General features: G+C 44.7%; 1 protein-coding gene across 2 annotated transcripts in view; it reads left to right on the forward strand.

The window, feature by feature from the left end:
- The first annotated feature begins 3,577 nt into the window (after positions 1–3,577).
- OSBPL10 (oxysterol binding protein like 10) overlaps positions 3,578–22,670 on the forward strand; it is a 122,009-nt gene continuing 102,916 nt past the window's right edge. Inside the window, exon 1 of one of the 2 annotated variants that reach the window (XM_083827300.1) lies at positions 3,578–4,004. In XM_083827300.1, the coding sequence (XP_083683426.1) occupies positions 3,688–4,004 (317 nt within the window). In that variant the 5' untranslated portion in view covers positions 3,578–3,687. The remainder of the gene's footprint in view (positions 4,005–22,670) is intronic. The other variant, XM_083827295.1, reaches the window with a different exon arrangement.

Genomic DNA, 22,670 nt, shown 5'->3' on the forward strand with positions numbered 1-22,670 from the left:
GTTAGAAGTCGTGTGGAAATCTGGTGGGGAGGAAGGGGAAGAGGTAGAAAAGGAACGTGGAAAGTAATTATAGAAAACTATTTGTTAGGGGAGTATTAAAAAGGTATAGAAACCCAAAACATGATGGCCAGGAAACAGAAAGCAGCAAATGGGCTATGAGATGTCCTTGTTCTACAAGCTAAAATTCTGTGGCTTAGCAAAGAATCACAGAATGGGGAAAATTCTCTGTTTCCCAATAATGTGTTATCTTACCAGATGTTTTACTTTATAAAAGGTGGGATAAATAATGAGTAATTTTACTTCTTTGGGTACTTAATGAAAGAGGCAAAATTTTGGTTTGGCCACAGAGTGGAAGTAACACCCTAAAAGAGGACTATAAAGTAGTGGATGCGTTACCTTGGAAACAATGAGAGCCTTCATTAGGCAGGTCGCTGTTAATAAAAAGTTAATTAAGAATACTGGTAGTGAAGCATACGTCATGCAGTATTACATCAGACAAAGTCAGTGCATGTTACTCGGAAGTCTAGATCTACTGGTACAGACAATTAGCTAGCAAAGAAAAACCAACGAAACAGAACAGGTTCGGTCATTTTGGAGAACATTAATGACCTCTTAAAAAATGAGGATAGGGTTTCACTAGTATCAAGATTGCCATGAGAGGTTGTCCAGCTCCATTAGATCACAACAGTATGCACATACTGGGAAGGAAAAAGAGATGAGGAGGTTGGTTATAATATGGTCCTGTGCTTAAATGCAATGCAAAAGCGGTATAAAGTGCCCATGTTTGAATCAAAAGGACCTTTGATAACCAAGGGGAAGGAATCCTTAGTATATGAATTATAGGTCAAACCAAAGCTCTGGCTAGTCCTGTGCCTTATTCTTTCCCCTAGTAGGTGCTTAGAGAAGGATCAAGAGCAGGGCAAGTGTTATTTCATCAATAAAGTAAACACTCTTCAAAACATCAGAAGTTTAGGGCCTTTCTGATCTTGAAATACCTCCAAAACACTTTGGTCCACCTTGTTTAAACATACTTCAAAAACAATTGTCAAATTGCTCTCTTAATTTTTCTGGACTTTTGGCATCCAAAACCATCTTGTAATGAGTTTCATGATTACAAATCATGTGAAAAAGTATTTTCTTGTACCTATTTTAAACCCGCTGCCCTGCAGTTCTTGTTTTGTGGGAAACGGTGAAAAATCATTCCTGTTAACCTGAATACCATTTTGTACACTGGTTGTCTCTTTTCCAGCTGAAAACCCTGTTGAGTTAGCTCTCTTGTAAAAAAGCTGAGGTTTATACCTTTTCTCTCTTATTCTGTCTTTTTGAAGGAATATTATTAATACAGAGTATACAGGCACGGGGCATACTTTTTATACATTTATATAGCAGCATGCTGATATTTCTGTTTTCCTAATGAGCTCATCACAGCTGTTTGCTTGATTACCCTTGAACATGGAGATGGGTTTTTCAGAGGATTATTTAAAATGACTCCAAGATGTCTTTCCAGAGAGGCTTTAGCTAATTTATAGATCATCATTATGCATGTGTAGTAAAAGCTTTTTTTCACTGTCTGTACTTTGTTTTTTAGAAACATTAAGTTTCAGTTGCCATTTTATCAGCAAATTAGTCACTACTTCGAGATACTTCTGCTGGTTTTTTTTTGTTTTGTTTTTTTTTTTGAGTTGATTGATTCTTGTTTTAACTATAAATGAATGCAGGAGTTATGATTTAGGAAGATGTTGAGTAACGTAGATCCCAACTCAGGTTAGTGTTTTCCCTCCTTTTGAAAAATGGCCATTTAGTCCTCTGGTTTGTTTTCCATCTGTTAACTAGTTTGTAACCTGTAAGAGGACCTTCTGTGCTATCACATCACAGTAATGTGATAGCAGCAGTGAAGAGCCGTTTGAGATTTTGCAGAAATCTCCTGAGGACATAATGTACTTACACCCTGGTGTCCCTTCCATTGCAAAAACTCCCTAATGGACACACCATTGTTATATGAGTTTTATTGTACAGAAAGATAAAGACAGGTTTCTCTATAACTTTATGAAGAAGCTTATTTTCCTGACATAATTCTCTTAGGATAAATTCTATGGAAGGCAGAAAATGATCTTCATTCTTTGTAATATAGAACATACACAGTTGATGTATTGAGGTGGCTGGTGGGAGACTGTGGTGGTGGCCCTGTTATTTCATTACAGCTTTTGTTCCACTGTTCTGGGCTCTAGTTGTAATTGATTATGAGGGAAAATTAAAGCATCTCATGCTTATCTCCAGAGCAGGGTGTGAGCTTTTTGAAGGAGCACACCTTGTTCATTCCAATGTCTTCTGAAAACTGTGGTCATCAAAGTAATGGAGCTGAGCCTCCTGAGAATGAGGATTTTCAGATTGTGGTCAGGGAGTTTCTTTCCCTAGTAAACAATGACTGGGGAATTTTACATGTACAGCTTAAGTAACAGCTCTGACTTGAAAAATTGCTCTCAAATAATTTCTGTTTTAAAGAATAACTAAGTTCATAATCTTTGTCTGTGCTGCAAGAGATGTACATTAAACGTTCCACCAATGAATACTAAATTAAAATTCAGATTTCCAGACGGTAGTGCCTCAGTATTTAGCTACAACATGAGAAGTTTAACTACCCAAAATTCAGGATCCAGTCGCCCAACATTGCAGCTACCCAACCACAACACATATGGTAGGATTTTCCAGAGAGAAAACTGGGAGAATCTAAGTTAAGGAGCCCTTTTCTCTGTGCTGGTTTATACAGGGAACTGAGGCCCCTGTGAGGACACTGTGTGTGAATTTGGATGGTTTGAGCATCTTCAGAGGTGCAGAACATAGGAAGGCACCTGATATCTGGTACACTCCAAAAATCTCTAGTACATGGAAGTGCAAAACTTTTCAGGGGGTTGGAGTGCAGGAGCATGTGGTGAGAGACTCGCCGAGTGCCTCCGTATTTCAGGTCTCCAGTTGTAAAATGTCAGCAAGAATAACTACACGTCTGGCACGTTGCGAAGACAGATGTTTTAACAAAACCGAGGCACTCGGCTAATGCAGCAGGGACAGCTGCAGACTTTATTTGAAGGCACGTAACCGCACAGCTTGCACCTGGCTGGCTGCACAAGGATCCGCTCAGCTTTTTAGAGTGACCTTCAGTGACAGAGGCTCCATCCTCCGTTTACAGGAGACGTGACTTAACCCCTACCCGCACTTTTTTTGTGAAGAGTGGGCCAGGACAGGACTGCCTTGAGTCACGATACCTCCAGCGGCACACGCCTTGGCGCCTTCTCAGCCTGTGCCGACCCCCCCGGCCGCCTCAGGCCCTGCCAGCGCGGCCATCTCCCGCCCGCCCTGCCGCCCCCTGCCTCCGGCGGCCGCCCGCCGCCCCTCAGCACGAAGATGGCGGCCGGCCCGCCGCCGGGGCTGCCCTCCGGGCCTCGGGGCACGGCGGGGGGGGGCAGGCCGGGGCCGCGGCCTCCCGGCTCTTTGGGCCGGGGCCAACCGCCGCCGCCCAACCGCCGCGGGCACCTCGCGGGGAGGCGGCGCGGCCGTTCCCCCGGCCGGCCCGGCCCGGCCCCTTCTCCCTCGGGCGCCGCCCCTCTCCGCGCCGCCCGTGAGTCAGGGCTTTACCGGGCGCGGGCGGCAGCCGCGGCCGCTCCGGGCTCGTAGGCTCCGCCGCGGGGCTCCATGGAGAAGGCGGCGGCGAGCGAGGGAGGAGGAGGCGGCGGCAGCAACAGCAGCAGCCGCAGCAGCAGCCGCCCCACGTCGGCGGGCTCCTCGCCCTCCTCCTCCTCCGCCAGCCGCGGGCTGCCCGGCCGGGCGGCGGCCGCGGGGAGGCTGGATGGAGCCGGGGGGGCCGGCGGCAGCGGTAGCGGCAGCCCCGGCTCGGCGGCGGCCAGCCCGGGGGGCGCGCAGGCGCCCGGCGGCGGAGGCAGGCGGCGGGAGCCGGTGCTGGAAGGGACGCTGAGCAAATACACCAACCTCCTGCAGGGCTGGCAGAGCAGGTAAGCCGGCGGGACGGGCCCGCCGCCCCTAAGATGGTGCCCGGCAGCCGGCAACGCCGCCCCGGGCCGCCCCCTCCCCGGCCGCCGCGGGCAGGTAGGCCGGGCTCCCGGCCCCTCCGTGCCCTCCCGGCTCCTCCAGGACGGGCTCCCGGCCCCTCCGTGCCCCCTTTCCCTCCTTTGGCTTCACCGCCTTGTCCCTCCAGATCGCCCGGGCGTGAGGAGGGGGCGGCGGGGGCCGGGGAGGGGTCTCTGCTTTTCGCCCCTGTCACGGCTCTCGCTGAAATTCTGCCACGTTAAGTTTCCTTCTGGGAAGTTAGCCTGCTTAACTAACGACTGAAAAACCGGGCGAGAGCCTCCCGATGCCACGCTTGTGACTATCATTACCAGTATTTTTTCTCACTACAGGGTGGGACGTTGAGGAAACAGTTACCTGTGTGTTTAACATGCTCTCGTCTGTCATGATGTCCTTCCCGTTGGACAGGTCCTAATTTACGTTGATACGGTGACAGGCTCTAGTCCTGCAATTTGATGGGTGTGGACAGGCTGCTGTGCGCCCGTGGAAGTCCCGGGGAAGGTCTGGTTTCAAACGCGGTGCCTCAGCACAAAACTGTACACAGAGATGCAGCCAGACTGTGGAGTTAGTGCTGTGTTGGGATCCGCTGAAATTGAGAGAGAAGATTTTGTATTAGTGCTTTACTTCTTGTTAAACTTTGTCATAAGGGATGGTTGAGGATGAGAATGTAAATCTTGACTTTTTAACGTAAGGCATCCCAGTAATGGTTCTGAGGAGAAACAACTGCTCTAGAGAGAACATTTGCAGGACTAGCCCCAAACCTTTAAGAAACAAGAAACTAAAAACCCACTGTTGCTTATGTTAAGTGATTGCCAGCAGTAAGAACATAGGAATGGCAGTGTCTGGGATGTTCTGACAGTAATTTTAAAGCCTTCGTAAGTGACAGAACTAAATTACACAGATACCGAGGATGCTATGATGCTGACTTGCGTGGCACTAAATCAGTGTAGGAGTTCTGCAACGAGACTTTGAAAAGTTTCAGGAGCTGATCTAATTCCATACACCGGAGGGCCTCCACAGGTATGCGTACTACAAGTGATAATGAATGTGTCAGGTGCGATACGAACAGGCACTTGTCTCCGTAAAACCAGACTTCTTCAGTGTAGGCATAGAGAAGGCCCTCGACTATTCCTTGGTTACTGCTGTGCTGTGGTGGATTCCTGCTGGATTTCCTGCTCTGCGGGTAGACTCCGGTGTGTTGATTTATGCAGTCCTCCCGTTGTTTTGCTTAAAAAAACAAACGCATTTTGATATTAAAATGCATAACTGAAAATTAAAAGCCCCCTTCATTTTTTTTTCTTCTTGGTACCTTTATCTCTTTTTGTAGAAACAGTAACTCTTTATCTAATCACATGAGTGATTCTAAGGGTCAATTTCAGGTAATCTGATGAAATCGCAAAATTGCCTTTGCTTATAAATTTTTGTGTCTAGAACTGCCTGTCTGCTGTTTTTAGGCATTGTTTACCAATGATTAGGTCTCTGATAAAGCTGAATTTAAAATAACGTGCATAATCTACATATGTCTGAGAAACTTTTATGTGAAAATGTTGTGGAAAAGAGAGAAATGGCATGTAAACAATTCCACCATAACACTTGGAAATTAATACTATTTTGCTTTTAGTGGTCTTTTTATAATGCTGCTGTATAATGCTCTGTCAATTGCCAATTTTATTTTGTGTTACTCTGGCCATTTGAGCAAGTGGTTTATGATGATACACAGCTCTTGTGCTAAGTAACTTTTCTGGTTTGTTTGGTTGTTCCCTCTATCTGTGTATCTGTTGCTTGGCATGGGGAGTCTGATACAAATTCTAAACAAAACAGTTGCAACTTGAAGGTTACAAAAGCTGGTTTTATTACAAGGTCCAATAAATAAGTAGCCATGGGTGGGTTAGTGGGTGTTTTTCCGTTTGCCCTTCTGAGTATTTGTCATGGAGTGCACTTTCTGTGGATCAGGGCTCAGCCTATAAGATTTGGTAACTGATTTCGTGGCTGGCCCGTGTAAAGCGATCAAGAGTGCGTGTGTTGCTGAGTGATTGTACAAATTAGTTCTGAGTTTACTTCATCTGGAAAAACACAAGATTGTTTAACCTCGTGATCAATACAGCCAGACGGCATGAATAGAAATGAAATGGAAAAAAAATAAAGTGGAAAGTGTTCATGGATTTGGAATGTTCTTTGAAGGGCCTTATCCATTAGCCTAAATAATTTAAATGTATTTAATGTTAGTTTCTGCCATGAGGTATTGAAGTAGAAAGGCTTTCCAAACTTGTCCAGCACTTACTGTACAGAGTAACCTCTAAAATTCTAAAAAAAAAATCTTATCTTGTCATTTGAATTGTAATAAATTTGTGTCACTTTTTTTTTATCAATTGCCTTTCAACAGGAGTATGCAAGTTATTTTGCATGAGGCAACCAAGTATGAATATTGAAGTATTACACTACATTGATAAGCAGTAAATGAAATAATTGAAGGCCTCAGATTCAGTCAATCTTGAGAGTTTCATTACTTTTTATTTAAAGAATTTCTGAGGGTTTGATGTCTACTACTAAATGCATCTATTTGTTCTGTTGTAGCAGGTTCAGGAGCAGCCTGATTTGGCAATGAGTGAGGTGGTTTTTCACCCTAAAGCAAGCAGAAGGAAAAGATGTTTGTTTGTTTGTTTTGAGGCAGTTTGTTGCAAAGATATCAAGGGCATTTAAAGTGTCTCCGCTAAAGTCTCTTTCTGTGGATTTTCACAGGTGTGAATGTAGGGAGCAAAACTTAACCTAAAACACAGACACTGATGTGAGAACATTTGTGTCTGTTCCGAGACACTGGGGCATTTCGCTGTCAGGACAGATCAGTTTGCTGCAGAACTGGTGTTGGCAACAGGGTTTTGGGTTCTGTGACCATGGGTCCCTGTTTGAGGATCAGTGTCTGCTTGGGAGGGAGAGGATGCACCTCCCTAAGCAGGGCAAAGGCATTTTCGGATGGCTGACCTCCTAAGGAGGGCTTTAAACTAGGAAGGAGGTGTGGAAGGGGGGGTAACCAGCAGCCCTGTGGAGGAGTGACACACAAGACTGCTGAACAAAGGGCATGGGGTGACATGATGGGGAGGGATCACAAAATGGGGTTAAGCAGAGCCACCTCCAGCACTTGCAGGTTGGTTACCAAGGAAATGTCTACAAGGCAGCATTATGGAGAAATCCCCAAACGCTCTGTAGGAACACGACATACTGGGTTGCCTCCCTTAAGTGCTTGTACGTTAACACATGCAGCATGGGGAATAAACAAGATGAGTTAGAGATGTGTACGTTGCAAGGCTGTGATCTTTTTGGGATCGCTGTGATATGGTGGGATGGCTCCCATGATTGGAGTGTTGAAATGGAAGGAGACAGGCTCTTTAGGGAGGGCATTTGGGGGAGATGAGGAGCTGGTCGAGAGTTTATAGGTTAGGATCCAAGGGAAGACGGGTCTACATGCCATAATGGGGGTCTGCTGCAGACCACTGGTCCAGGAAGACTGAGCAGATGAGGCCCTCTACAGGCAGACAGGAGTAGCCACGATGTTTGGAAATCCTGGTCCTCATGGGGGGACTTCAACCATCCCAGTATCTGTTGGAGGGGCAACACAGCAGGATTCCTAGAACGCTTTGATGATAACTTCCTTCTCCAAGCAATAGAGGAGCCAACAAGGAGAGGTGCAATGCTGGACCTTGTTCTCGCCAACGAGGAGGGCTTACTGGGAATGTGAAGGTCAAAGGCAGCCTTGGCAGCAGTGACCATGAAATGGTGGGGTTCAAGATCCTTAGGGCAGCAAGGATGGTGTGCAGCAAGCTCGCAACCCTGGACTTCAGGAAAGCAGCCTTTGGCCCTTTCAAGGACCTGCTTGGTAGAGTACTATGGGACAAAGCCCTGGAGGGAAGAGAGACCCAAGAAAGCTGGTTTAATATTCAAGCATCACCTCCTTCAAGCTCAAGAGCAATGCATCCCAGCAAAGAGGAAGTCAGGCAAAAACACCAGGAGGCCTGCATGGAAGAACGAGGAGCTCCTGGTCAAACGCAAACACAAAAGGGAAGCCTAGGGAGGGTGGAAGCAAGGACAGGTAGCCTGGGAGGAATACTGAGGCATTTTGTGAGCATCCAGGGATCAAGTTAGGAAAGCCAAAGCCTGGATAAAATGGAATCTGGACAGGGATGTCAAGGACAACAGGAAGGGCTTCTGCAAGTATAGCAGGGACAAAAAGAAGAGTAGGGGAAATACAGCCCCTTGACTGAATGAAATGGGAGACCTGGTTACCTGGAACGGTGGAAAGGCCTGACGTACCGAATGCCTTCTTTGTCTCAGTCTCTACCAGCAAGATTGGCCTTCAGGAATCCCGGGTCCCAGAGGCCAGAGGGGAAGGTTGGAGCAAGTAAGATTTACCCTCGGTGGAAGAGGGTCAGGTCAGGGAATTTTTGAGCAAACTGGAAATTCACAAGTGTGTGGGCACCGATGGGATGCACCCATGAGTGCTGAGGGAGCTGGCAGATGTGATTGCAAGGCCACTCTTTAAAATCTTTGCTTGATTGTGGTAATTAGGAGAAGTGCCCAAAGACTGGAGGAAAGAAAATGTCACGCCTATCTTCAGGAAGGGCAAGAAGAGGGACCCAGGGAGCTACAGTCTGCTCAGCCTCACCTTGATCACCAGGAAGGTGATGGAACAGCAAATCCTAGAAACCATTGCCAGGCACATGAAGGACAAGGCCTTTGACGCTGTCCCTTGTAAGATCCTCACAGAGAAGCTGTTGAAGTATGGGCTGTATGAGCAGACGGTAGGGTGGATCAAAAACTGGCTGAACACCTGGGTCCAGAGGGCAGTGGTCAGTGGTGCAAAGTCTAGTTGGAGGCCAGTCACGAGCAGAGTACCCCAGGGGTCAATACTGGGTCCAGTCCTGTTTAACATCTTCGGTAACGATATGAACGATCTGGATGAGGGGGCAGAGGGCACCCTCAGTAAATTTGTGGATGACATGAAACTCTGGGGAGTGGCTGGCTCACCAGAGGCCATGCTGCCTTCCAGAGGGACCATGGCAGGCTGAAGAAATGGGCTGGCAGGAATCCCATGAAGTTCAACAAGGAGAAGTGCAAAGTCCTGCACCTGGGAAGGAACAACCCAGGGTACCTCTACATGCTGGGGGCACCCAGCTGGAAAGCAGCTCTGCAGAGAAGGACCAGGGAGTCCTGATGGACACCAAGTTGACGATGAGCCAGCAATGTGCCCTGGCTGCTGAGAAGGATGATGGTACTCTTGGCTGCATTGGGCAAAGCATCGCCAGCAGGTCAAGGGAGGTGACCCTTCCACTGTAGTTAGCATTGGTGAAGCTGCACCTGGAGGACTATGTTTGGTTCTGGGCCCCCCAGTGCAAGAGAGATGTGGGTGTGCTGGAGAGAGTCCAACGGCGGGCTACCAGGTTGATCAAGGGACCAGAGCACCTCTCCTGTGAGGACAGGCTGAGAGAGCTGGGACTGTTCATGCTGGTGAAGAGGAGGCTCAGGGAGGATCTCACCGTTGTCTATAAATACCTGAAGGGAAGGTGCCAAGAGGAGCCAGGCTTTTATCAGTGGTGCCCAGTGCCAGGACAAGAGAAAAGGGCCACGAACTGAACACAAGAGTTTTCCTCTGAACACCAGGCAGCAGTTTTGTACTGTGTGGGTGACAGGGCACCGTGGGATCTCCCACCTTGGAGATCTTCAGAAGCCCCACCTGGACATGGTGCTGGGCAACCTGCTCTGGGGGTCCCTGCTTGAGCAGAGGGCTGGACCAGATGGATCCAGAGGTCCTTCCTACCTCAGCTGTTCTGTGATTTGCTCTTTTTTCTATGAAATTATAAACAACGATATTCTCAGAATTGAAGTACTGTTACAAAACATTTCTATTGAGATTTACGTGTTCTATATATATGGGTGAATAGTAGTCAGTATTATAAATGGGAGTGTTGTGGTTTTAATGGGCAAGTACGTCTCTGTAGGATTGTTTCATGTTATTTGGAACCTGTTTTGCATGAGTTAATTTGATACTAGTGAAATACTGGTTGCCTGTGGCATTATTATCCAGTAATTTAGTAGATCAGTAGAATGTTGTTGTGTGAAATTCATATGTGGTCTGCCTCCCGCTCCCTGCTTTCTCCTTGAAAGTGTTTTCAGTACTCGTTTGTAGGGTTTTGTCCTGCAAGCATGTATAAGCCCCTGGATCATGTGCCTTTGGGCAGGGGCTTAAATTTGGATTTGTAACAACAACAAATGGAGCCCCAGCTGATGGATATTGCTTTTGCTTTTCTGAGTTGAACTGCTCTGTGTAGATTATTCTGTAGGCCAAGTGTTTAAAGCATTACTTTCGCCTATCCCCATTTCCTCTCTCGGCTGAGAAATACATTGTATTACTGATCTACATGAAACACACCCGATATGCATCATGTACGTGGCTACCACCAGACTTCTGGGGATCGCCTTCTTTGTACCTCAACAAAAGTTGTTCTTTGGTCAATTTGAGGTGGTGTTGTACTCACACTCTCTTTAGTGGACTTAACAATGTTGTAGCATGGTCTCTTTGCTTGTTTGGTGGCAGAGAATGGTTTCGATCTGACTGCCACCACAGAAAGACCCTTCCTTATTTCCATTGTCCCAAATAGCAGGATTCTGCCAGAAGAACCAGCAACTCTGCTCCCTATGGTATTTTAGGGGCTGACTTCTTGGCTCTCAGAGGTTACACTTCTCTCTTTGCAGCTCTTGTGGGAGGGATGTCATCTAAATATGTCAACAAAAGATGTCAACGCTCTTTTATACTATACCACCTACAAAAATCTGCCTTTCTTTTGTCTTTTTAAATTTTTATTATTTTTATATATATTATAGAGAAAGAGAATGAAATGTCTTCATTAATTCCCCCCCAAAGACGATATAAACTCATTAAAATCTTCCTCTCTTCCATTCTGAATTAGCTAGCCCATCTTTTGCAGAGTTTTGGGGTTGACACATCTGTTTGTGGTGTTTTGGGACAGTTAACACCTTTTGCAGTTACTAATTCCCTGGACAGAAGTGCAGAGCTGGCCAGAAAAACAGAAATGAAAATAAGGAGGAAGGGTTTGTCTGACTCTTGCAACCTTTTTGTGACTGCTTTGATAAGGTACCAACTATGTAGCCAGTGCTACAGCCCAGCTTTTATACTTGTTTCTTCTGTGTCACGAGGGAGGTGTATTTTAGCAAAGCATGTTGAAAGTCAAAGATTAAAGAGTCCAGGACAGTGAAAGCTGGCCCAGATTCTTTCATTGATACCATTCAAGTTCTTCCAGGAGTGGACTGTGGCCTTTTTCCACTGTAAAAAGTGAGAAGGTGGTTACTGGAGAAATGTTACCGATGTAGTTCCTGGGATGGAAGTCTGTCTTGAAGAAATAAACCTTTCTTTATATAAACTAAATGATGTGAGCACTGTAACAATATACAATATCTAGGAAGAAGAACATAATTTGGCGCTTATTTAACGTTGGAGAAGTTTTTTGTATTGGAATTTTTTTTGTGTTCTCATGAGAATCAGATTAACATCAACCTCTCTGCTGCATATTTTTTGAGTTAGTGTGTTCCTGGCATATCTGTACATGGCTTTGTGTAGTGTTGTTATACCTTTCAGGATTGACCTACAGAGTTTGGGAAGGGGGAGACGTTATAAGGAGCAGGAGGTACAACTTCTCTTTCTTCTGTTTGTAGGAAATCTATTCCTTACATTTTGAAACCTTATTATAGTTAGTTAAGCGTTGAGGAAACACTCAAAATTTTCAAGGCATTTTGATAGTGCTGCGTTAAAATTCTATTCTAGATATTACTTGCAAAATAGATTTTACTATAAAATACCTTTTCCCTTCACGTGTAGGTTCTGTTTGTAGTAGGAGGCAATGTGGAAAGGAAGAATAATTAAAAGCAATGTATTTTATTTCTGTCGAACAAATGAGCAGGATATTTTATGTGCTGAACACTCAGGAGCTGCGTATCTTCTGTTATTGAAAGTTAGATGTATGTCACTAATATCAACTTGGAAATTTGTGGAAATTTTCAAACTTGGAATTTAAAATGTCAAAAAAACAGTTATCAGGAAGTTCTGTTTTAGATGAAGATGCTAATTACATTGAAATGTAAGCATTTCTTTTTTCGTCCTCTTCACTTTTTCTGTTGAAACTTTTTGCTGTTAAGTATTTATCATTGAAGGTCACTATTTAAAAAAAAAAAAAAAGTACTCTCCTCAATTGTATATCCCTAATTTATGTGTTGGAAAATGAAAATTTCAGTTAAGATGCACTTTGTCTTTGTTTAGATAGTGGTTAATTAAACCTAACTGGCTTAATCACTAACTGCTTAGTTTATTTTGAATAGCTTTTCCTGTTGCCTGTAAACCAGGTATGTTAGCAGAGTGGAGAAGGCTGGTCGAACAGAGGAGGTGAAGTTACAGAGAGGCTTTTAACACGGTAGAAGGCAGGCCAAGAAATCCATCATTCTGTGTCTCTGCCCTTCAGTGTTGCTTACAAGAAACATTTCGAAGAAGACAACTTTGAACCTCAGGCTGAAATTTAAAAGGATGATCTTGTGATGTGGGTTCTGTTTGGAGACTGCCGTGGACATTTCTCTTGTCCCCAGTCAGGTAACCCAAATTCTTTGCTCCTCAGCTGCTTGTGACACATGGGGTCAGTGCTCCTTATGCCTATGTGGAGGATAAATTCATATAATGCATGATAATCTGCTGCATAAGATGCTTGATGACAGTATAGGACAAATTTGTTTAAAACAGACGAGGCTCAGGCATTTTCACTCAGCCAGTGGGATTTGCAAGTGCACTTCAGAGCTGAGCAGCAGTCATGGTACCAGAGGGAATGAAGTGACAGGCAAAATAGAGCATGGTCTTCCTTTCACCCAGATGTCACACTTAGCTTTCAGACAGTGAAAAGAAGTGGCAGTTGGCACTAACACTGAAGCACTTACCCTTATCTGGGTTTTGTTATTACCAGCTCATCTCACTGCCATCTTTCTGAATGGAGATTTCAGTGCTTAGCAACACAATGATAAATGTGGTTAGAGGGAGCACACATGCACTTGCTGGCTCTTCTTAAAAATGCACCAGTTTGGGAATACAGATTGTATTCAAGTAGAAGTGGCAGTGAGTTGTTAAACTGAGTAATGTGCCTGGGGTCTTCTTGCAAATACGTAAGTAAAGTATTCAAGAGATTTTTCCCATTGTTTTATATTAAAAAAACAATTGTTTAATAAGAATATATTTAGGCTTTAACTTCTCTTTGGCTAAGTAATAGTAAAATTCTTACCTTGTTCTTTATGGTGTATTTAAAAGGCTGAACCTTTCAAGTGAAAAGGATGCTGAAAATCACCATGACTCTTGTCTCTTAATGTAAAACGCTATTTTTAAAATCAATTTTATAACGAATGATTAAAAGTATTGAATCTGGTTCAACTAAAAAAGTTGAATTTCTTTTTTTCGGCCTAATAAACTTCAACAACTTTTTTTTACAAAAGTCCTGTCACTGTGCTTTAGCTCTTGCAGGCTTTTGGGGTATATTACTGAGATATCTGAGCACAGTTTAGAACCCAGTCCAAGGAGGCAAAGATTGCTTAGTATTGAACTGTTGCATCAAAAAAGTTGCAGTAGACATTGTCTAAATGCTACTGTACTTTTCTTTCCAAAATGGCATTTAATTAGTAGGTAAATTGTAGTTGAGAAATATAGGTCCTTAACTACCCAGCTACATAGCACAAGCCATGAAATTTGTCTTGGTTCCTATTCCACCTCGACTTGTGTTTCACATTGGGTATCTATCTGAGAATTATTCTTCCAGTGGTAGACGCTTCTTTACCATTGGAACCATCTTTAACTACTCACTGCTTAAAAGATTGCCTGTTTTTCTTAATATATGTCAGCCTTTATTTTTCACTGGATCCTTATTGTACATACCGTGTATGAGACTGAAGATACCTCTTATCAAATTTAATTTCCTTGTGCAGTCTTTGTGGACTGGCTAGGTTATCTTTTGTCTATCTGTTGGTATCTAAACCAATGGAGTTTTCTTGCTGCAAGTCAGGCTTCCCTGTAATTTCAATCATTTATGATCGTTATGATTATTATTGGATATGTCTGTGTTTTTCTTCAAGGATGGATGCAACTTTGTACAGTTAGCTGTGGTTTACCTTTTTCTCCTGATGTCCAGTAACACTCACTTTGGTAGTACTGTGCCAGAAGCATCAAAATGAAAACTTAGCACTTAACTATCCTTTTTTATAGGAAGGTGATGAAGGGATTGCCATGGGAGCTGTATCCCTGCAGCATGCGCTCTCCAGGGTTAGCACTTTTTTTTTTCATATTCCTAGTGGTAAGTCTTAGCCTTTCCCGTGGCTTGAGCATGCCTTATTTTTGTGGGAGAAAAATAGTAGTTAATGACTTGTTTACAGAAGGCAATCATTTAAAAATATAGTTGGGGAAACTGATTATTAGTTGGAAAAATTGCTTGAAAAAAAACACACAAAAAAAACAGTATATTATCCTTACCCTGTTTTTATGAGTCAGTGCAGATAAATCTGCTATCTTGTAATCATGGCTTTTTTATCACGAGATGGAAGAATTTATCTTGACAGTATTGGAATGCATGTTATTTGCTGAGGATAGCTATTTTTACGTCAACAGCAGTCTTTATGGAATTTTTTCTTCATCTAGGTCATTGCTAAACACTTGAAAGCCAAGAACTGATTGCCAAGGAACTCCATTAGAAATACATTCACTCAAACATCCTCATTCAGTTATATTCTGAGGCTGGCTACATCCTTTAACTGTTTTCCAATGCATTTAATGTCTTGTGTTCATTTTTGTATTGTACTTAAGTTCAGTGCTGCCTGCATTGCTTCAACACCGCTAATACTATGGAGCAAACTTGTGAGATCAAAACCATAGCAGACTTTCTGAAGGAAATTTGGTTTTGGTAAATGCATAGTGGTTGTTAATTACCTTGCTTCAGATGTCTTTGTGAAAAAAGGGACTGTATCTGCTGTTGTGTTATTGAATGGCTCAAAGGCCTAAAATTAACTAGGCTGTCTGTCCCATTTATTGTTTTATAAATGTTTTCACAGTGTTGTTCCCTTCGGTTTGGGAACTTTCCCACTGTTTTTCTTGGATGGGAGCTGGGTGCACCAAGTATCTGTATTGATGAGCCTTAGTATTTGTGAATCATTCATGATATGCTTTGGGAAATCTAACAATTTTGCTGACTATCTTTCTTATAAAATTGCAGCTCACAATTTGGAGTACAATTCTTCAGAATAAAAGCTGGAACTCCCCTGATATGTGTTACTAACTGCTGTATGTTTGGTGCTTGGTTTCAGGGCCCTCCTACAGGCTAAATGCAGTTGCTACTGCGCACCTCTTAGTCCAGTGTACGCACTTGGAGCGTTTCATAGCATTTTAAGGTGCCTTAAGGTATTTGACTGAACAGACCTCACAGGCTATCGGTTGGATAGTTGCAGGTTGAATCCCTAAGTTATTACTTGTTTTGAATAAGTTACTACTCCCAGTTCTTATAGCAAGTATGATGTTCTCCCTGACCTGGGAGGTGGCTTTGCTTCAGCTGCACGGCTTTTCAGAGATTACCTGTTGTGGTATTAAGAGCTGAGCCTTGTAGCGTGCCTTTCATCAGGTTCCCAAGGATTTTTTTAAAAGCAAGTCAATGCTGTTAATTTGACTTGCTTGAGAAAGGAGTTGTAGCACAGTTAAGAATTGTAATGAGATGAATTGTCTAGAGTATTTTTAAATAGTATTGTTAAAAGTCAAAGGAATTACGTATATAGAAGTTGGGGCTCTGTGTTGATAAAGCTTCAGTGTTTATTTTATCTATAGAATTATGAACCACACTGCCACTTACAAACTCTATCAGTTGCTACATCTTTGAGATAGGAGGCTGCTTTTATCTAAAGGGACACGTAGACTGGGAAAATACCCAGTGGCACCAGGTGGCAGAGTACTATGTTTGGTCTTGGCAGGAGAGGGGTGCATGTGTGTGTTTCTAGCTTTATAGCATGGAGAAAACCTTCCTCCTCAAAAGAAACTAGTTTAAGCTAGTGAAGGAAGGACCAGATATTCTGCTACTTGTAATCCTGAAGTTTGTAACAACATGGCAGGGGAGAGGGGAAATGGCCAATGGTCTGTTGCTATTATTTGAAGCCATCAGGGAATTGAAGAGGAGGTGTGTCAGGTTTTATTCTGGTTTTTATACTGCTTTTATTCTGGTCGTAGGAGGAAGAAAATTAACTGGATCATGAATAAGTTACCTAAATGTAGGCAAGGTAGAGAAGCAAAAAATGTATTATTCATTCCTGCAAGCATTTGGGTATTTTGCACTGGCACAAAAACCTCTCCTGAAGGTGTTGTTTTTTGGTGCCTTATCACAGTAGGCTTTTTATAGAAGCTCCTGCTCTTGAAAAGAGGAAAAAGGAAAAAGATCTCTCTCAGCTGGAAGGTTTCCCTTCCACACCATAAGGTGTACATTTTTTTTTTCCTTCCATTGCATATGTTTTATCTTACCTGGTTAGCAGGCTTTGATTTTTGACCATTGGGTTACATGTCAAACTTTTTATCACATTTTTACTATGTAAGTGCAAGGAAAGAGTAATTTGGCAATAGAATAGGGGAAGAAAGATGAGACGTGGAATGGTGGGAGAAATTTAGAAAAGGAGTAAGAACTTCTGGAGGAAGATTGATAGAGGATAGGAGAGTCATGGAAGGGAAAGAAATAGTGGAAAAAGGAAGAAGTAGGTATAGAACTGAAGGCAGTACAATGATAGACCTTTACCACTTTTTTAAAAAATTAAAAAGAAGGTCTAAAAGCCACATAACATGAATTCAGAATGAAGTCTAAGAAATCTGAGATAATTTGCTCTAATTTCTTAATTTTAATATTGCCTTTAAGAATGGCACATGAGAAAGAGAAATAATTTTTTTCTAAGTTGCAGAATGCATAGGACAGTGGGGATTTTTCTGGTTTTGCTTCCTTACCTCCACCACCTTCTGCAGCAGAGCTCATTTCAGGCTAATAGTATGTGAATAACAGCCAGAGGAAGCTACTGACAGCGCCCACCTGGATATGTATTAATGTGCCAGACTTACCTTTGCCCTTTTAAACACAATGTTGGGTATGTGGGAGTTGAAGCATATGTGATGATGCTAACTGCTTTTCCGTTAAAGGTCGTAAGTATTGTTTCTTCATTTTTGATCTAAAAATGAGGATCTGGATTTTTGTGCGTATAACAGAACGATGTTTTTAGAAATAGATGTAAAACAGCAACGTAACACATAAAAGTCTTCAGAAGTAATTGTTACTTGCAAATCAAAATACACTATCTCCAGGGGGACCGTGGCTAATATGCTGAATATCTCACAACATATTGATGAAACCACCCTCTGGTGGACTGTGTGGATTCTATGCATATGTTTCTAAGAAACAGTGTTGACAAGATACTGGGTTGTGAAGGTGGCTGCATATCAACTGTCAGGATAAAGACCCAAACAGAAACTTTAACTTCTCATTTTAGTCCTTGAATTGATGGTCCTAAGAGTAAAGGCAGGGCCAGTGCAAGGTATCGGCATAGAAAGCTGAAAAGTTCCAGCTCTCCTAAGCTGACGCAGTTTGGGAGAAACGTCTGGTTTCTGCAAAGCTTTGTTTGAACTAGTTGGGATGGAGAAGAGATGGAAACGAGCCAGCATGCTGATAACTTGAAAGCAAGTTCTTTACTTTATATGCCTTACTTTATTCCATATGATGTGTAAAGAAACTGCTGCATGATCTTGGATATGTTAATTATTTCAAACTAGGGATTTGTAGAGTACAGATTGGGCAGAAAAAAAAAAGCTCAAAAGCTAAGAAGAACAAGCAGAAGGGAAGAGGAAAGACTGAGAAACTTAAAAATTCCAAAAGCAAGACCTTCTTAAATTGCCTTTTACATTTTTTTTTGTTTTATGTAAATATATATATTAAAAATATATATGCAACTTACAGAAATGGATTTAGTGTATCCTAGTTGAGTTTTCAGCCTCTGGTGTATGAGCATGAAATAAATATTACTTGTTCAACAGGTTCTGTCAGTGAAATAATATTTTAAATGAACCCTGCTGTTGGGAGAAATGCCAACATTCATGAGGTTCAATTCGGGGAGCCCAGATGATAAATTATTGTCTTGAAAATGAAAAATAACACCTGCTATAAACAGTACAGTAATCACACAGAACAAATTTGGTGGAATAAAACACCTGTTTTTAACTTTGACAAAAATTACTGACCAAACAGATGTGTTCAGGAAGTGTTTGCTCAAAAGTATCTGATAGTCCATGTAATCATTTGGAACACATTGCAATAAATTGCGTCTAGAACAACTCTGGAGAATATACCCTTAGTGAATTGTGTAAGTGCTGTGTGGAACAAGAGAGGGATGAAGAACTGGTAGGAGGACTGCTGTCTCCTGGCATCATGTGCATGCCTTTCTGCACCTGGAAATTACCTTTGAAATTTTTGTGTTTATTGCTTCTGTAGGTGGTGATTAGCTCTTATTATGTGTTCTGGGGTTTGTTTTTAACTGTCTTTCAAACTGTTTCTCCCGGGTAAATTATGTGAGTAACGTGGCTAGGTCCACAAGCCAAAAATAGCTGGATGAACATGAGAGAGTTATCACAAAAAATGAGGGAGCCACATTCTTGTATACACCAGTTTTATATTGGCATTGTAACTCTGATCTAGATGAAGACAAGCACATTTCAGATAAAAATGTGTTTTAAAACTGTTTTAATTGCCTGTTTTGTTGGCAATATTAAAGTTATTAATAATTTTAACACACAGTAATAGATTAAATTAGTGAGCTTGCATCCTTGTCAGTATTGCAATATGTTGCTCAGTAAAAATAAGCCAAGATGTTTAAAAGCCATTGTTGTTTAAAAAAAAAACACAAAACTTTTACCACCCTATTTTATAGGGATTGCACTTAAGAATAAAAAATCAAATATTGTATACTTTATCTGAGAATAGCCTAGGTTCCTTATAGAATCGTACAAGCCTCAAATGTGGCACTTAAGCACCTCTTCGTCAAACCTCAGTAGATTGATCCCTAGTTAACACATATTTCCTCATTAAAACATCGTCAGATGTAATATATAGGTTTTCCTTTTTTCTTCTATTTTTCTTTTCTGTAACACTGAGATCCACAAATGGCTCTCATTGATTATAAGATGCGCTGGTTTTCAGATTGAAACATTAGTCTTGCAGCTTACAGGAAGTTTATTACATCTTGAGGTCTCTTATTCCTTGATGTTTTTAGCTACGTACTAGGGAATAACGCTGAAGAGTTGCTGTCTCCTGGCAATGATTCCTGCTGAGGACAAGGCATTGCAAAACAAGGATGAACTATGAAAGTCTGGCAGAGAAGTCAGTGAACTGTGATACAACCTCCATAAAAGTTTGCTGACTAAAGGCAGCTAATTGAAAATGTATTCTGTGATATCCATTGATGGGATGTGGTTAGGCTTTGAACCTTGCTGGGTGTGGTGGTTTTACTCGGGTGGGCGGCCAAGCTCCACCACAGCCGCTCTCTCACTCCCCCTCCTCAAAGAGGAACGGGGAGAAAATACGATGAAAAGGGCTCCAGGGTTGAGATAAGGACAAGGAGATCGCACAGTAATTATCGTGACGGGCAAAACAGACTGAGCATAGGGAGACAGTAAGATTTATTGCTTATTACTAACGAGCTAGAGAAGTGAGAAACAAAGGAAAGAAACCAGAAGCACCTTCCCCCCCCCCCGAGTGGCACAGGGGAATGGGGGTTATGGTCAGTCTACAGTGCTTCTTCTCCACCGCTCCTACTCGGTCGCTCTCGTCCCCTGTGCTGTGGGGTCCCTCCCACGGGATGCAGTCCTTGCTGAACTGATCCGGCGTGGGCTGCCCACAGGCAGCAGCTCTTCAAGAACTGCTCCAGATATGGCTCCGTACCACGGGGTCCATCCGTCAGGAGCAAACTGCTCCAACCTGGCTCCCCCATGGGCAGCAGCTCCCCCCAGACCCCCTGCTCCTGCGGGGTCTCCTCTCCACGGGCTACAGGTCCGGCCCGGAATCTGCTCCAGCAGGGGTCCTCCACAGGCCGCAGCCTCCGTCAGCGCAGGTCCACCTGCTCCGCCGTGGTCTCCTCCACGGGCTGCAGCGTGGAACCCTGCTCCACCGTGGCACTCCATGGGCTGCAGGGGGACAGCCTGCTTCACCATGGTCCTCACCACAGGCCGCAGGGGACTTCTGCTCCGGCACCTGGAGCACCTCTCCCCCTCCTTCTTCACTGACCTTGGCGCCTGCAAGGCTGTTCCTCACTCCTCTCACTCTCCCAGCTGCTGTGTGGCGCTGTGTTTTTTTTTTTCTCTGTCTTAAATCTGCTCTCACTGAGGCGCAAAAGAACATCGGTTATTGGCTCAGCTCTGGTCGGCAGTGGGGCCCTTACGAAACATGGGGCAGCTTCTAGATCCTTCTCACAGAAGCCACCCCTATGGCCCCCTGCTACCAAAACCTTGCCACATAAACCCACTACAGAGCCTGGCTCCGTCTTCTTTGCATCCTGCCTTTGGGGATGTCTAGACGTTGCTATGATCCCCCCGAACCTTCTTTCCTCCAGGATGAATGCACAGCGATGCACAATGCAATTGCTCACTGCCCACTGAGTGATGATGCCCAGACAGACCCCGCGCGGTGGCAGCCACACTCCGGCCAACCCGCTCAGTCCCAGTCTTCAGCACAACCCCATGTGGTATGGGACATGGCTCTGGCCCGTTTGGGCCAGCTGTCCTGGCTGCGTCCCCTCCCAGCTCGTGGTGCACCCGCAGCCTCCTGGCTCCAGGGCGCTATGGGCAGCTGGAACGTCCTTGACTCTGTGTAAGCAGTGCTCTGCAACAACTGAAAGATCGGCGTGTTATCAGCATCACTGTCATCCGAAATCCAGAACCCAGCTCCATACCAGCTACTGGGAAGACAAGGAACTCTGTCCCAGCTGAAACCAGGACAGCCTCATGCACTTCCCGGCAGCTCCTCAAAAGCATCCCTGAGCGCGCATTTTACGGAATCCCGCTTCTGACAACAGTGAAGTTCATGCCGTGACCTTCCAGAGGGTTGACCCCTTCAGGGATGCCCCCACCCTGCAGCTGTAGAGAGATGGCAAGTGGGAGTTGGTAGGATGCTGCAATACACAAGGACACGGAGGCTTTCTTTGCTGAAAAGTTCTCTTTATTACACATGGCCACAGACCACCACTAGGCAATGTTCTGTGATTCAAGGCAAGCATGGGGAGAGGTATGAGGCTAATTAAGAAAAGCCATCTCGCAACACCGAACCCAGGAGTGGGCCCCAAGGAATCAAGAACAAAGTGTCACTGCAAAGACGTGAGACTCCTGTCAAAGAGTTGGGAGTCAGCCGGGCATCCCCAGCAAAGGTTCAATGGATTTAGGATGTCGTGTAGGCAAGAACAATTTGTGCAGCACAGGAAGTTCTGAGGGAGAGAGGCGCTCCATTTTGGGTCGAAAAGGAGTCCTTTTCCTATCAAGAGAGACAGAAGAGGGCAGAGGACACCACCTCCTCAGAGCAGCCAAAAGCCGCTGCTAATTTCTGTGTTTCACCTGAGACAAGCGATAGACACCGATGCTTCCTAGTCTCTGAGAAGGACACCTTTCCCAGAGCCGTTCCTCCTTCTCAGACAGTCCGTTGCTCTTGTAGTTCCTTGCTTTTGCCCTTGGTGGTGGTGTCTTCAGGAAGTCTCTGGTTCTTAGGTACCCTTAGGCTGCACTTGCAGGAGGCCAGCAGCGCCTTCCAAGGATGCTGCAGGTTGCCAGGCCCGGTTCCCAGCTGGCAGGCATTCTCTTCTGGCAGGCTTTTAGGAGGCTTTTGCTGTCAGCCTTTGTCCCAGTCGGGCCAGGTCACCTTTGCAGCTGCTCCCATCCCCAACGCTTTCCCATTCCCATGTTGACTTCTCATCCCCCAAATGACTTCTCACCCCCAAGTCTCACTTGGGGACCCGCCACCCGCAGCCACTCCCCATCAGGAGCAGACATCCCCAAACCAGTCTGTGGCGCAGGCAGCAGGAGAGGGCTGCGTTCAGCACCCCTCCCCCGCCCCTCCCCCCCCTTCTGACCGATGCAGGAATAAGTGAAGGCAGAGGCTTTGCAGGGTGGAAAAGTTGTAATTTATTCCTGGGGTAATTGTGGCTGCCGCCCCCAGCCCGTCCCCAGGTGAGGCGCGGCCGCCTGCTCAGTTGCGGGGCCTGGCCTGCCGGCCCGCGTGGTCGCCAGACCCCGGCTCCTCCTGCTCGACCCGACGTAGCCAGTCTGTGTCCTCCGGGTTGTCGTACCACATGGGCAGTGGCAGTCTGTGCCTGTCCTGCCCCAAGCGCCAGGAGCGGCTGCGCACAAGCTCTCGCGCTTCAAAGGGGCTGCGCTCCCTGCGCCTGGGCGAGGCGCTGCGGGAGCGGTAGCCTGAGGGGCTCCTCTGCCGCTGCTGCTGCTGCTGCTGCTGCCGCCGCTCCAG

The sequence above is a fragment of the Anser anser genome (assembly GCF_964211835.1).
Source record: "Anser anser genome assembly, chromosome: 2".
NCBI lineage: Eukaryota > Metazoa > Chordata > Aves > Anseriformes > Anatidae > Anser > Anser anser.